Below are 15621 nucleotides of genomic sequence, written 5' to 3'. Positions count from 1 at the left end.
CCTGAGGGCACAACCTCAGGCTAAAGGGACGATCCTTTAAAACAGAGATGAGGAGGAATTTCTTCAACCCGAGAGTGGTGAATCTGTGGAACACTTTGCTGCAGAAGGCTGTGGAGGCCAGGTCATTGAGTGTCTTTAAGACAGAGATAGGTTCTTGATTAATAAAGGGATGAGGGGTTATGGGGAGAAGGCAGGGGAATGAGGATGAGAAAAATATCAGCCATGATTGAATGGTGAAGCAGACTTGATGGGTCGAGTGGCCTAATCTTGCTCCTATTTCTCATGGTCCTTAATCACATTTTTTACCAGACTTTCAGGGTAGATGTTGCAAATGACATTGCAGATATAAAGGGTAATCATGGGGCTAATGAGAATGAGGAAGTTAAAATAACTTAATTAACTATTTCTATAAATCTTACATGGCCGGGTAAGTCAATTGAGAACCAGTTGTCGTTTACAATAACAAGCTAGCCAAGAGGCTGATGCCACAGCAATAGAAATTACACAATACAATTCATGTAAACATTAAAAACAACGTCAATCAAATTAGAAGTTAGTGAACTGACAGTATAGCAAGTACAAGTATCAATGAACAGCGCCGTATCATGTCAACAAAAGGCATCCACCGTAATTTGCAGAGAAAATGTATTTGAGAAATTGGAAGGTTTAAAAGCCGACGAAACCCTGGGATCTGAAGCTGTACATCCTGGCGTTCTAAAAGAGGTAGTAGTGAAGGTGTTGATTTTCCAAAATGCTGAGAGTTCTACAATTGTCCCAGTGGTTTGGAGGTTAGCAAATATAATGGCTCTATTCAAGAAACGAAGGAGAGAAAATGGTAAACTGCAGGCCTGTCACCCAGGCATCAGTCATCAGGAAATGCTGAAATCTATTATTAAGGAAATCTCAACAGCACAATTAGAAAATTACAGTATAATCAGTCAAAATGAATGTGGTTTTACGAAAGGGAAGTTGTGTTTGAGAGGTTTTTCGAGGATGTAAGGTGCGAGGGGCAAGGAGATGTACGAGGCATATTTTTTACACAGAGGGTGCCTGGAACTTGTTGCCAGGGGAGGTAGTGGAAGCAGATATGGTAGTGACTTTTAAGGGGCGTCTTGACAGGCACATGAATAGGATGGAAATAGAAGGATATGGTCCCCGGAAAGGTAGGGGGTTTTAGTTAAGTCAGGCAGCGTGGTCAGTGTAGGCTTGGAGGGCTGAAGGGCCTGTTCTTGTGCTGTAATTTTCTTTGTTCTTTGATGTAACTAGAAGTATAGATGAAGGGTAACTGGCAAATATTGTTTACTTGGATTTCCAAAGTAGATTTGGTAAGGTGCTACATAAAACACACGTGATAAGTATTCACAGATTTGGGCTAGTGTATTTGCATGGGTGAAGGTTAGTTATGGACAAGGAGCAGCGAGTAGGGATAAATGGAGCATTTTCAAGTTGGCAGGTAGTAACTAGTGGAGAGCCCTCAGGATCAGTACTGGGGCTTTGCCCGTTTATAATCTGAATTTATATCTCAATTGAAACAACAAAATAATGGGTCCAGTTTTGTTGACAATACAAGGTTGGTGGGACTGTAATCTGTGAGGTGGCACAGGTTGCAGAGACATAGACAGGATAAGTGAGAGGGCAACAAGGTGGCAGATGGAGGATAAAGTTACTGTGATGTTAATCACTTTGGTTGTAAGAATAGAAGAGCAGAATATACTTTAAAACCGATGAAACGTTTAAATACTTTTTGAGATTTGGGTATGCTTGTACAAGGAGCATTGTTAGTATGCAAGTGCAGCAAGCAGTTAGGAAGGAACTTGGGATGTCAAAAAGAATCCAGGTTTACACCTCCACTAATGTGTATTAGCAAAAGCATTATTCTCCCCTTCAAAATATTTATATCGTGTTTAGCATCCATTTAATAAAATAAGTTCCATATGCAGTTTCTTTGAAGAGCAATATCTCGGCTTTGGGCTCCTGTTCCTAAGAAGTGGGAGAAATCGATTGTTGGAGCAGAGAACGTCAAGGGGTAATTTATTCAAGGTGTTCGGAATTATGAAGAATAGGGTACACGAGGAAAACTATTTCCAATGGCAGGAAGCTTGTAAAATCTACAAACAGTTTGTTTTGAACAAGAAGACTCCAGCTGGAAGAGCAGTGGAAGCTGATTCAATAGTAGCTTTCAGAAGGAAATTGGGTATCTATTTGAAAAATGAGAAATTGTGGGGCTACGGGGAAAGAGCTAGCACGATGGGTTTAATAGCGATATGTGCTGTTTCTGTGGCGAGTTCAGCAGCTGGAATCACGGGAGAGTTGGTCAGCTGTTGCAATATCAATTGATCCAACTGGCAGGAATAACAGTGAATGCTTCTGAAAAAGACTGAGGCTTTAGTGATTGGGAACAATGCAATCAGCAGTGCTTGTTAATAGTTTGGACTCATCAACTTGTTATGTCATGGGAAGAATAGATTCTCCACCGTTATGGGAAACAGTTGTGCTTTTTGTCTTCTAACTTGGGGAATCACTCAATGTTTGTTTTAAAAATAAATCTGCCTGAAACCTTAGTATTCTTTGCTTAATCTATTTTCTCTGATGTTTGACTGTAGATGGTTGTTCAAATACTGTTATAATGTTGCTTTTGCACCCTAATTTGGTGAGCAATTTGTGATTGGGGGACGGAAGAGCATCACATCATAAAGACCATCATGTCACGATTGTTGTGATGTCACTTCAAGTGGCATTAAATTCCAAGTCTTGCACTGAGTAAGTTGTTCTGTGAAATGTAAACCAGCTATATTTTGTCGAACAGGGCACTACTGCATTTCTATGACTTGTGATGACTTTAGAAATTATTGGCATTTAACTACTTTGGCTTATGATGCGTTATCTTTGATTGTGTTGCAATATATTACGAGGCTGACAAAGCAATTGTGTTTGTGTAACTTCATGAACTATGACAGTGGAAGTTAAGTGACCTTATAATCACTCAGATCTTCTCTTAACTCTCCTTTTGTATGTAGTTCTTCTGTTGCTCATATCTCCTGTAAATGCCAATGTTATGGTTCCTGGACTGTGTCCCGCGATACTGAAAGAGAAGTATCGTAAACCAGGATTGTTATGAGGTGAGCTGCTAAGAAGTATGAATAGAGAGAAACATAAAGAGTTACACATCAGCAAAATGTTAAGCATTATCCTTTTGTAACACCATCAATGCTTATTGTTCAGAAAACATCTTCACAGAAAATGCTTAGCTAGAATTCAAATTTTTTGGGATATCTTGCATTGATGTTTGAACTGACATTCATTGCCTATGCCTGAGCAGGCGGTAGAAGGCCATCTGCTTGAATCACTAGTCAACCTAATCCTCCAATGGTACTGTTTGGCACAACTGAGTGGCTTGCGATGACATTTTAGGGTTAGCCAGTTTAGTGAGAGAATGGTGTCTCAGACCAGACTGCATAAAGACAGCAGATCTTATTCCACATAGGACATTAGTGAACCAGTTGGCCTTTATGGCAATCCAATGGCTTTATGCTCATTTTTTCACTATTTTGTCTTTAACTTCAGTTGCAAAGTCTGAAAGTATACTCACACCTGATCTGCAGATTTTAAACTGTACTCTGCATTAGTACGTGAGGTCATGAATCCAGCTACATCACTGTAATAATGCACTTGACCAGCAATCAAGGTCATCATAACAGTCAATCACTGAAGCTGAATTCATGACAGTATCAAAGCATGTTTTCAATATGCATCAATTTAGAATGAAAGAGTTAACTTCTGAGGAAATACATTTCCAAAGCCTCAGAAGATGAGATGGTGGGGGCAAAAAAGCAAAAGAACTTGTATAAAGTGCTATAGAAATACAAGTTCTGGCTGTCATGCACTTTGATATGATTATGAAGTGTAGTCACCGTTGTGCTATATGAAATGCAATAGTGAATTTGCATACATCTAGGCCTCACGAAAAAACCATATAATAAAGACCAGATATTTTTAATAATGATTTTTTTTGTTGGTTTGGTGATAACGGTCAGGGCTCAAAATCGGGTAAATGAACTCAAAATGTGTTAGTGCCAAGAATCTGGGGATATTTTCCTTGCTTTTCACGATGGTGTCATAAAATCTTCTCCATTCACCTGAGAGGGGAGATGGGGCGAAGTTTAATAATGGTTGATTTTTCTTATAGCTTTGTGATCATTGGCAATGTATGAAACACAGTGGTCAATTTGTGCATAAATTCTGATGAGCAACGATGTAATAAATGACAAGATCATTTGCTTTGTTTTCTTCTGAGGGATAAATGTTGTCCAGGATATCGAAATAACCACCCCCGCTCTTCGAATAGTGCCTGGGCATTTCGTACATCTACTTGAGAGGGAAGACGGGGCCTTGATTTCACACCTTCTTCAAAAGACAGCACCTCCTAGAAAGTCCACATTATCCATTTAAGTCTCTGGAGTGTGACCTGAACCTGCAACCTTCCAGCTAAAGGCAAGAGTATTTAGAGGGAAAAAGAAGCCAATTAACAAGTTAATTTATCGAGAAAACTGTTATTAAAGGTGTAAGATAATGTATGAGCGTGGTAAAATGGGAAGAGGTACTCGAAGGAAAGTTGGAATGGTTTCTAAAGGGCACTTGGTAAATTCCTTTTGGATTTTATAACTGAAGTTGGTAGACGATGGATGGAATAAAAGACTAAGGCTTGTCTGGCTTGCTAACAAACTTGTGAATGACATTTTGTGAACAGAATGCACGTTAAATGTTTTAAATGATCAAGAAAAGAATAGTGTGGGGAGATGGTTACCATTTGCTGAGGAATTCTAAGGAACTAATTGAGGCCAGAAAAGTAAATCACGAGGAAAAGAAAACAATGCTTTAGTATTCTACTTTAAGTATGTCAATAATAATCAAAGGGTGCGCAGGCATGGTGGCTCACTGAGATATAACAGTTGAGAAACAACATCTAAGAATAGAAGTGAGGTATGCAATGGTTTTTTCAAGTGTTCGTGGAAGAAATAGAAAAATGTCGCAATTGGAGGTGCAGTTTTGTCAGTGAATGTAGACTGAAATACTTCAAAATCATAGGAGAGGACATATTGGGAAGGTTGTTGATACTACAGGCAGATAATGTAGCTGATTCTGACTAGTTTAATTTGTTGTTATGAATAAATTGGCACAAATGACTGCAAGTCATCTTTTACTGAATTTACTGGGTTCTGACCAAATCCCAGAAGATCGTAATAATATGAAATTGACTTCAGTTTAATCAGTACTCATAAAAATTGTAAACCTGTAAGCATTTGATTTATTATTGTCACATGTATTAGTATACAATAAAAAGTATTGTTTGTTGCGCTACACAGACAAAGCATACAATTCGTAGAGAAGGAAACGAGAGTGCAGAATGTAGTGTCACAGTCATAGTTAGGGTGTAGAGAAAGAGCAACTTAACGCGAGGTAAGTCCATTCAAAAGTCTGATGGGAGCAGAGAAGAAGCTGTTCTCAAGTAGGTTGGTACATTTACTCAGACTTTCGTATCTTTTTCCCAACAAAAGAAGGTGGAAGAGAGCATGCCCGGGGTATGTGATGTCCTTAATTATGCTGGCTGCTTTCCCAAGGCAGTGGAAAGTGTAAACAGCATCAGTGGTGGGAGGCTGGTTTGAGTGATGGACTGGGCTTCGATCATGACCCTCTGTAGTTCCTTGGGTTCTTGGACAGAGCAGGAGCCATACCAAGCTGTGATACAATCGGAAAGAATGCTTTCCATGGTGCATCTATAAAGTTGGTGAGAGTCCTAGCAGACATGCCAAATTTCCTTAATCTTCTGAGAAAGTAGAGGCGTTGGTGGGCTTTCTTAACGATAGTGTTGGCATGGAGGGGACCAGGACAGGTTGTTAGTGATCTGGACACCTAAAAATTTGAAGCTCTCAACCATTTCTATTTTGTCCCCACTGATGTAGGCATGGCATGTTCTCCACTATGCTTCCTGAAGTCTGTTGTAAAAAAATCAGCCTGTTTTAACCCTTATACGGTGGACAAATAACTTTGAGTAGACGTCTTATTAGTACAAACAATATTTATTTAAACCCACACAATCAATAATCATCCACCCGACCAACAATAAGTTATCTTACAGAAAATACTAGAATTCAAGTACAATACAAGACCTTGACTTAACTGTGTGTGACTGACAAATACCCAAACAGATACTGGCCTTTATCTGTGTGCTGGTCTTGGTAGTTGTCTGTGTAGTTTGGTCCTTTGTTCTGGTCTGGCATTCTGGCTGTAGTCTCTCTTTCTTCCTTCTCGGGTGTGGTGGCTCTCCTCTTGCTGGCGATGTTCACCATTGTTGTAGCTCGTTCGTGGGATCAGAGAGAGAGAGAGAGATTCCTGGTTGTGCAGCATCCTTTATGCCCCGTTTGGTTTCACGCCCTTTTTTTGGCCATTGCCAATCAATCGATCAGGACTTGATCACCCTGATCGATAAGAGTCCAATCAGGTGCTACCACACCGATCTCTGGGTGTGTCCCCGGTGGCCATGCCTGTAGGTGTTGTAGGCACATAGGTCACATACCTTCCTCCTAAATAAGGATTCACGGTGCCTTTACGTCTGGCACACAACCCAGTGTGACCAGAAAGTCTCTTTCATCCTGGAGATGGCCCATATCCTGTGTATTCACTCATCAGGGTTGCAGCCTGTTTGTCTCTGTCTTTAAACTGCAGCCTGTCAGTTTAGTTTCTTGCCCAGTTGTCTCAGAGTGCTTTATAAAACGCCATTTTAGTTGGCCTGTTTGGCTACATTCCCCCCTTTTGATCCTGAACGCAAAGCGTGATGGATCACAAATTCAGGACCAATATCTGTCAGGAATTCCCCAGTCACTCAACAGTCAAGCAAGGCCCAGGTATTGACATGTACAGTAATAATGCATCCCTACAACATATTCCGGAGGCTACAGACAACAGTCTACAATACAAATATAAACAACCACATATTCTAAACCCCATTATTACAATAAACTAGTTACCCACAAATACAGACAATCAGATATTCTAAACACCATTTTAGGTTCAGAGTTATGCATAGGACAATAATAAATCTTTGATGCAGATGCAAAAGGGAAACAACGTTTAAATTTGGACTGGAGGCTCATGCACTGAAAAGTGCTGAAGCGGTAGGTTTAACTCTCCAAAGTATTTGTAATTTAAAAATTATCCAAATTTGCATAATAAACACCTTTTGCCAGTTACCATTTTAGATGTAAACTTCCAGTCACAGCTCAAAATCTGTCTCCTAGCGTACACATAGTATGTTTTTATGACCCAATTAACCAATTGTAACCAATGTACAAGTTGAAGTAATTCAAATAATTTTCTACTTGTTTAACAAATTATAGAGGAAACTCCTCCAGCATTCTGTCTACTTTACCAATTTTATTTATGAATAACATAACTTGCACAAAGGGTTTATTTGTTCCCCTTTGAAGCATTTTACTCCTGTAACCCCAAATAACTAAATACTAGGAAAATCCCGTCATCTGTTGTAAAGTCATTGACACTCTCCAGAGCCCTTAACTTTCCAGAAAAATTAACTCCCAACTTGTTAGCATTTACATACATTGAACTGAACAAACATTACATGTGAACACGAGGATTACCACAGATAACATTTACTCAGTATACAAATGCCACAAAACAGATATTGCTTTGTAAAACTTTCTCACATCCAAATGGTTACATCATAAACTGAGAATATGTTTCAATGCATCCCTCCTTGAAACACAAAACTCATACAGACTCTCTTTCCATTACCCTTTATTTGTCAAACTTATTTATCTCTTTAGAATTTAAGCAACTTCCCATTTATAAGTTGGTTATTTTGTGTACTCAATTTGTTCTATCAATTAAATGTCACAAACTGTAATGCTTAAGTGTAACCAATCACTTTAGTTTGAAAGTTAATAGTGAGAAAATCTGAATGAGCCAAACTCTTCAAGTCTCAGTTATCACTCGGTTGTGATAAACAATCTTGCTTGTCTTGAAGCTGCTGGCCTTGTTATTCATCAGCCATCTATTTAAAACAAAACACATAAGATACATTTGGCTTGGAGCCAAATGAATTAATTTGGTCTCAAAAACTGTCAAATTAAAACAAAAATAAAATTTAGAACCTCCAATATATATATAATATTTAATTGCCGGATTAGGAACAGAAGATGGTGAAATCTCGATCGATTAAGAAAACCCAAGAAATAAAACATTCCGATGTGATGATGTCACGATTTCTTCAAGACAAAGGAAAGAGCACATAGTTCCCTCCAAGGTTTAAATCCTTCACAAAATTCAAACTCAGGATTATTCAAAATTCAAATTGGTTATTTCAAACTTCAATTTATGTTCTTCGATTTTGAAATTTCAATTTACTTTCCAAACGTGTTCAAAGTAACGTCCCACATTTATTCTATACCTTTTAAGCACAATCATGGCCATTGATTATACTCAAAAGGCTAAGAAAATTCCAAAAATTTATTTCAATTTAATCCAATTCAATTTCCAATTTGTATTTAAAATCTGTATCAAACTCACTGTTGTAAAATCACAATTAGGGGAAGAACATTAACACATTAAATAAACAACAAAACAAAAACATTGATACAACCACTTTACCAAACACACACAGACATACATGGAAGCTTCCAACATTCATTCCACATTATTTTTCATTCAAGTCCAACATTTTAAACTGGGACAAAAATAAAACATTGAAAGGAAATACAGAAAATAGATTAAGACAGGCGTCTTCATTCTTCTTTCTTCCAAACTGTAATTAAACTCAAAAACAGAAGTAAATTCAAGAAATCTTATACATAAATTTAAGTTTTAACACTTCCTCAGCCCCTTTGTAGTTAAACCAAAGTGTAAAGCATTGTATAATACTCCACAAAACAAACAGACTTTTAACAACTCCTGCTGTTAATCTAATGCAACAACAATCACCTACATTCAACAAGTAACCAGACCACACAAACACACAAATAAAAAAAACTACTTGACTTATTAGCTCAACCTTAGATTTAGTCTAATCAATTTTCCATCTTGCCAATTAATTTATAATTTCCTAGTAAATTGAGAGAACATTGTTCCTTTCTCTCAAAATTCTATAACACACACTGCAAACTCCCTCCTTTTAAAATAAACAAAGGACCACTTGGGTGTGACTAGAGACAGTGCTAAGATTCTTTAAAATATTCATTCCCTCCCAATCAACAACATCTCCTGGTAATTCCTTCCTTGCAACTAATAGTCACAGAATTCATCAGACCAGGGGCAAATTCTAAACTTACTGTGGGATCAGGTGCCTCCAAAAAAAAAGTGGGGGTGGGGGGGATCCCCAGTCAATGCCACAACCCAATCCATAAACACCATCTCTCTCAGACTCAGCTGTCCCACACTGATCACAGACAACATCCTTTTCTGCATTGTCAACTTCAGATTTTAATTGATTAATCTCCTGCTGAAACTTGGAGTAATCAGAACTTGGATTCTTTTCACTAACTTGATAAACTTAAAACTGACTCACAGACAATATTGTTTTGTTCCTGCTTATCTACTTTCCCACAAAATTACTTATTTCTTCTCTTCTCAACTAACTCTCATAATTTCTAACTCCTCTTTTAACTTAATTTTCTCTGACTTTTCACTCTGTAACTCTTCTAAACTAATAATCACAATAACGTTACCCAGTTTCAACATTTTCTTTTATTGCTGTTTCTCTCATTAAAACATCTGACTCATGGATCCCAGATCCAAAAACTCACTATAATTTTCTACGTAGTTCTCTAGGCATAGTCCCAGGAGAACAAGAAGTGACTGAAAGGGTACAGTGCCTACTAATTTACCAATCAGTCCCTCTAAGTCAGTTAGTACCAAGGGTATGATGAACACCCCTCTCTACTCCAGAGTTAGGTTTGAGCCTTGCCTCATGGTCGACAATAGAGATCACTCTTCCCCTTGACTAGCCTTACTTCAAAATCTGCCCTTGGGATCCCAGTCCTATCTCAGCATTAGCACAAGATTCTGCCCATAGGGGCCACTTTTTCTTCTTAATATATTCTGATTCTTTTTTCCCATATGGGACACTTCTCTGCCTCTATACTGTTTCCTGCCATTCTATATTTAATGACAAGGGGTAGGGAGGCGATCGGACTGCGGGTACGGCTTTATGCTATGTTCCGGTCCTAATCCCTCTGGGTTCTAATACAAACCTACAGAGTTTACCCTATCCTCCTTGTTAGTAACAATACATGCACAATAAACAATTTCCCGAAAGCAGTTTTGTCCAATAAGGAGTTCACACATGTTGGCTCTGAGTTTTAAATAACCATTCAATTTAAAGTCTGTGGGGTTCGATATCGGAGCAACAAAGTTACTTCTTATCGATGCCCACCCAGGGACGCCAAATGTTGTAAAAATCAGCCTGTTTTAACCCTTATATGGTGGACAAATAACTTTGAGTAGACGTCTTATTAGTACAAACAATATTTATTTAAACCCACACAATCAATAATCATCCACCCGACCAACAATAAGTTATCTTACAGAAAATACTAGAATTCAAGTACAATACAAGACCTTGACTTAACTGTGTGTGACTGACAAATACCCAAACAGATACTGGCCTTTATCTGTGTGCTGGTCTTGGTAGTTGTCTGTGTAGTTTGGTCCTTTGTTCTGGTCTGGCATTCTGGCTGTAGTCTCTCTTTCTTCCTTCTCGGGTGTGGTGGCTCTCCTCTTGCTGGCGATGTTCACCATTGTTGTAGCTCGTTCGTGGGATCAGAGAGAGAGAGAGATTCCTGGTTGTGCAGCATTCTTTATGCCCCGTTTGGTTTCACGCCCTTTTTTTGGCCATTGCCAATCAATCGATCAGGACTTGATCACCCTGATCGATAAGAGTCCAATCAGGTGCTACCACACCGATCTCTGGGTGTGTCCCCGGTGGCCATGCCTGTAGGTGTTGTAGGCACATAGGTCACATACCTTCCTCCTAAATAAGGATTCACGGTGCCTTTACGTCTGGCACACAACCCAGTGTGACCAGAAAGTCTCTTTCATCCTGGAGATGGCCCATATCCTGTGTATTCACTCATCAGGGTTGCAGCCTGTTTGTCTCTGTCTTTAAACTGCAGCCTGTCGGTTTAGTTTCTTGCCCAGTTATCCCAGAGTGCTTTATAAAACGCCATTTTAGTTGGCCTGTTTGGCTACAAGTCAATGACTATCTCCTTCATTTTGTTTGCATTGAGAGAGATTATTGTCATCGCACCAGACTCACTCTGTTTACTGTACTCCGTCTCGTCGTTGTTTGAGATCCAACCCACTACGGTGATGCCATCAGCAAAATTGAAAATAGAATTGGATGGGAATTTGGCCACACATTCATTGATATATAAGAGGTATAGTAAGGGGCTGAAGACACAGCCTTATGGGGCACCCATAAGGTGTTGAGGATGATCGTGAAGGTGATGTTGTTGCCTATCCTTACTGATTGCAGTCCGTGGATTAGGAAGCCTTGGATCCAGTCACAGAGGGAGGAGCTGAGCCCCAGGCCACTGAGTTTGGAGATGAGTTTTGTAGGAATAATGGTGTTGAAGGCTGAGCTGTAGTCGATAAATAGGTGTCCATTGGGAAAGTGGTTGAAAAGTGTATGAAGAATAATATTAATCAACTTGAAGAACATGAGCTAAGCACTGAATGTTACCACTAATTTGCAGTGCCTATCATGCTTGACTAATTTATTGGATGACTTTGGAAAATAGTTCAGGAAGGGACAATAGATTTCAGAAAGGCATTTGACATTGACACTGATGAACAATACAATGTGAAAGTTTTGCAAAGCAAAATATGCCGGAAGCCTGAAATTAAAATAAAACATTGGAAATCCTCAAGGCGCTTTGCATCTGTTGGGCAAGGTTTAGAGTTAGCATTTTGGGTTGATGACCTTGGTAAGAACTGGAAAATGTTTGAAATATGACAACAGGTTTTAAGGAAATATAGAAGTGAGAAAAATAGGAGGAAGGAGAAGAACTAAAGCGAAGGTCTGTGATAGTGAAAACCAGAGGAGATTAAATGATGAAAGCAATGATGGTGTGAGGCAAAAGGAGATGATAACTAGCAAATTGCAATCAAAGGGTGGGTCTATGTGGCTGGAGGTATAATCAGCAAAACAACATGTTTTGAGATGCCTATGTGCTTGGAAGTAAATTACCTCTTGGCCCAGAAATTACTTCTAATTAAGCATGTGGAAAACTCTGTTTTAGAATTTCTTAGTGTTGCTGACACACTTACCATTTAAGGATCTTTTGTGGCAACTCTCAGCACCTCCAGAAATGAAATTATAATGATTATTTATCTACATTTAAGTTGTTCAAAGGTAGTGTTCTTTATTTCACAAGGTATATTTTTAAAATTGCAGATGCCTCCCAAACGTCTTGCCGCTGTCAGAACAAGAGCTCCACCCAAGAGGAAGATGGCAGAGGAACTTAAACCGGGGGAAGTGCTGACTGACACTGCAAAAAATCAATGGAAAATTGGGAAGCCGATTGGGAAGGGAGGATTTGGCCTCCTGTACCTGGGTAAATACAGACTATGGACTGGTGGACCTAGAGTGATTATAATGTGGCATTGCACGTGCTAACTGTCAGGTTGATTTTTGCCTTAACACCTGAAGCATAAGCTTTAACAGCTCACAGTTTGATAAATGTAAAGTCAGTTTCAGATAGGAGAATGTAGTTCAGGAGTGATAGGTGCAAGTGAATTTCTCCATGAATGGGATGAAGTAGTATCCTACATGTTTTAAAAGTAGGTTATTGTACTGTTGGTGAATAACAGTTTTAAGAATTTTATGCCAGGAGTGCCCCAGATTGTATCAGCATTTTCCCCCAGTGTTAGCCATTCCCATTTGGTGTGTCATTAAGGCATTTCACAGGAGTATACTAAAAATTATAAGTGCCATGACAGGAAAAGGGGTGGAGGATAGTTAGGTGTCAAGGTGTGGGAGTTGGTGTCAGGGATTGGGAGGTAGTGAGAGGCTTGGGGTAATTGAGAGGATCAGTCTGAGTTCTTGGGGCAGGGCGGTGGAGGGGGGGCGGGGGGGGGGGGGGGTCGGTTCTGTAGTTACTGAGGGATTAGACTAAGTTTTAATCTGTCTGACATTTCCTGATTAACTATCCAGGTGAGTACTATTGAACTGTCCAAAGCCTAAACTTAGAGTTGGCGATATTCTCTGAGGATCCTTGGGAACAGGGGGATTATCCATTGGAAGTTGAAACTTCTGCCATTCACAGGGACCTTCAGTTGTGCAAAGAGTCTCTGATGATCTTGAAACCAAAAGAACTATGCCATTAAATCAGATGACTAAAAGCTTGGTCATAGAGGTATGTTTTAGGAAGCATCTTAATGGAGGGAAGTGAGGTAGACAACGTAGATCTTTTGGGAGGGAATTCCAGAGCTTGGGGTTTGGGCATCTGCAGGCTCAGCAACCAAAATGAGCAATTAAAACCAGGGATGCACAAGTTGTCAGAATTTGATGAGCGCAGATATCTTGAAAGATTGAGGGCTGGAGGTAGTTATGGAGATGGGGATTGGTAAGGCCATGGAGAGATTCTAAAAAAGATGTGAACTTTAACTTTCCATGTCCCTGAGAGAGAGGGTGTCACTTTCCAATCTTTGTTCTGAAATTTCTCAAGAGCTGAACTTTTAATCTTGATTGAAACAGATTTCACATGGCATTGCAAGGTATACCTCTTAGCTTTGGGAAGGTAAAAAGCCTTCTATTCTTGAGATGGCCTTGCTGCAGTTGCCAAAGCGGGGAGGAGAGCAGCTTTGTTTCAGTGCATCATGTCTCAACTGAGAGATTTTGGAGCTAGTGATATTTTTTGGCAAGCATTCAATCTCTGTGATTTTGTGTTTGGTATTAACCTTTCCTTACTTAGAAAAAGGGTGAGAAATGAATTAGAAAGCAGTGAAATGATGATTGAATAAAGTATTTTGGAGAGTTCCTTGGACAGGCTTCCAGATGAAGTATAATGCTAATTTTGGGTGTGTCTCTCTGTTCTGCTAAATAACTGCATTTCCTTCTACACTTGTATGGATGATGTGACCAAATATGCCAATCTTGATGAGCCGCTTTCTTTCTTTAAGGCCCTTTTGAACTTGTCAGTGTTGGGAACTGTCAGTGTATGGTATAATGGAACGATAACCATCAACATCTAATTTTACTAACCAGCCGACTGAGTATTTAAAAATAGTATATTTCATTCATGTGTGTTTTCTAGGACCCAGAAACACATTATGCCGTTAAGTAGGTTATACAATTATGCAATCTTTTGAAATTAATCAAGGAATTGTTTGATGTGCCAGTTCTTCAGTTCATGTTTTTGTATTCCTTCTGTTTTTAAAATGATGTAATTAATATAAGCTAGCCACAGTACTGAAATAATTAGTTATGCTGCACTAACAGCAATTTAGAATTACTGTAATTGTATTTTTAAACTTTAAAGGAGTTGTGCATTCAATTATCTTGTCTGTTTGGTTTGAATTTGATTCCTGATTAGGTTAAACTATTAAATAAATAAATCTGATTCCATTAAGATGAAAAATAAACAGGTATCAATTAATCAACTTGGAGGCTTGTGACTGTATCTATCAACACGTTATTAAAGTATATGTGATTGAAGTGGGAGGTGCAGTTGCAGCAAAATGCTTTTGTCTCAGTTTATGATTAGGCAGGATAGGCATTTATTGACTCCCAGAACTAAGAAATCTATTAAACCGCCCAGTGGATGTTCACTTGTGACCACTTGGATTAGGCACCAGAGAACTGTTGGAACCACAGCTCATGTTTGTACTTTTAGGAAAGGAAAACATCTACCAGTAATGGGTGCCAAATAATACATCAAAAGGTAGCTGAGTTTCTAATTTTGGCTCGATTCGCATTACCTGGAAATAAAATGTAATAGATATAGACTAGAAAGGTCTGAAATAAACTATATTGCTTCCAGATTGAGAGCTAGCAGGATCACTTAAATAAAAATCATTAAATCGCAGATATAGAAAAGGAAATGCAGGTCAGGTTCAGAGAATAGCTACCTGTACATCTTGCTCTGCATGCTCCAGCTCCAAAATGTTTAGCAAACTTGCAAAGGAGGAAGATTTACCTTGATGATATTGAACTTACTAAGCAATTGATCATCTGCGTCACATCTGTATTTGCTCTTTGCAGTTTACTTGCCACAGTCTAGTTCCTGTGATCACTGTCGCCCAAAGATTGTAGGTTTGCCAGCAGTATTCTTTCGTAGGTATGTAGGGAGCCTGAGTCCAAATAAACTCATTAATTGTTTTGATTTTCTCTTGTTAATTTGCAATGTATGTAGGTTATATAATTTGCATGTTGATTCCTTTTTTTAATTCCCCGTGAGTTCAGGTTAAAGATGAAAGGGGTGTCAACTCTACAAGCCAGAATGTAGTTGGGGGTGACGAGAATAGGCTTCAGATTAAAATCATCATTTCCTCATGTTTTAGTGGAACGTTTCACTGTTTCTTTAGGCATCAGTGAATTACATGTGCATT

At 38.9% G+C, this 15621-nt stretch overlaps 1 protein-coding gene across 2 annotated transcripts in view; it reads left to right on the top strand.

The window, feature by feature from the left end:
• Positions 1-3017: 3017 nt before the first annotated feature.
• The window catches only part of vrk1 (VRK serine/threonine kinase 1), a 53423-nt gene continuing 40819 nt past the window's right edge, over positions 3018-15621 (top strand). For both annotated transcript variants that reach the window (XM_080202335.1, XM_080202336.1), the window contains exons 1-3: positions 3018-3119; positions 4295-4491; positions 12467-12626. In XM_080202335.1, the coding sequence (XP_080058461.1) occupies positions 12467-12626 (160 nt within the window). In that variant the 5' untranslated portion in view covers positions 3018-3119; positions 4295-4491. The remainder of the gene's footprint in view (positions 3120-4294; positions 4492-12466; positions 12627-15621) is intronic.

Source organism: Carcharhinus amblyrhynchos, chromosome 14 (genome assembly GCF_965287045.1).
Source record: "Carcharhinus amblyrhynchos chromosome 14, sCarAmb.v2.hapA, whole genome shotgun sequence".
Classification (NCBI taxonomy): domain Eukaryota; kingdom Metazoa; phylum Chordata; class Chondrichthyes; order Carcharhiniformes; family Carcharhinidae; genus Carcharhinus; species Carcharhinus amblyrhynchos.
The sequence above is the reverse complement of the archived record's forward strand: the minus strand, read 5'-3'. Positions and strand labels throughout refer to the sequence as shown.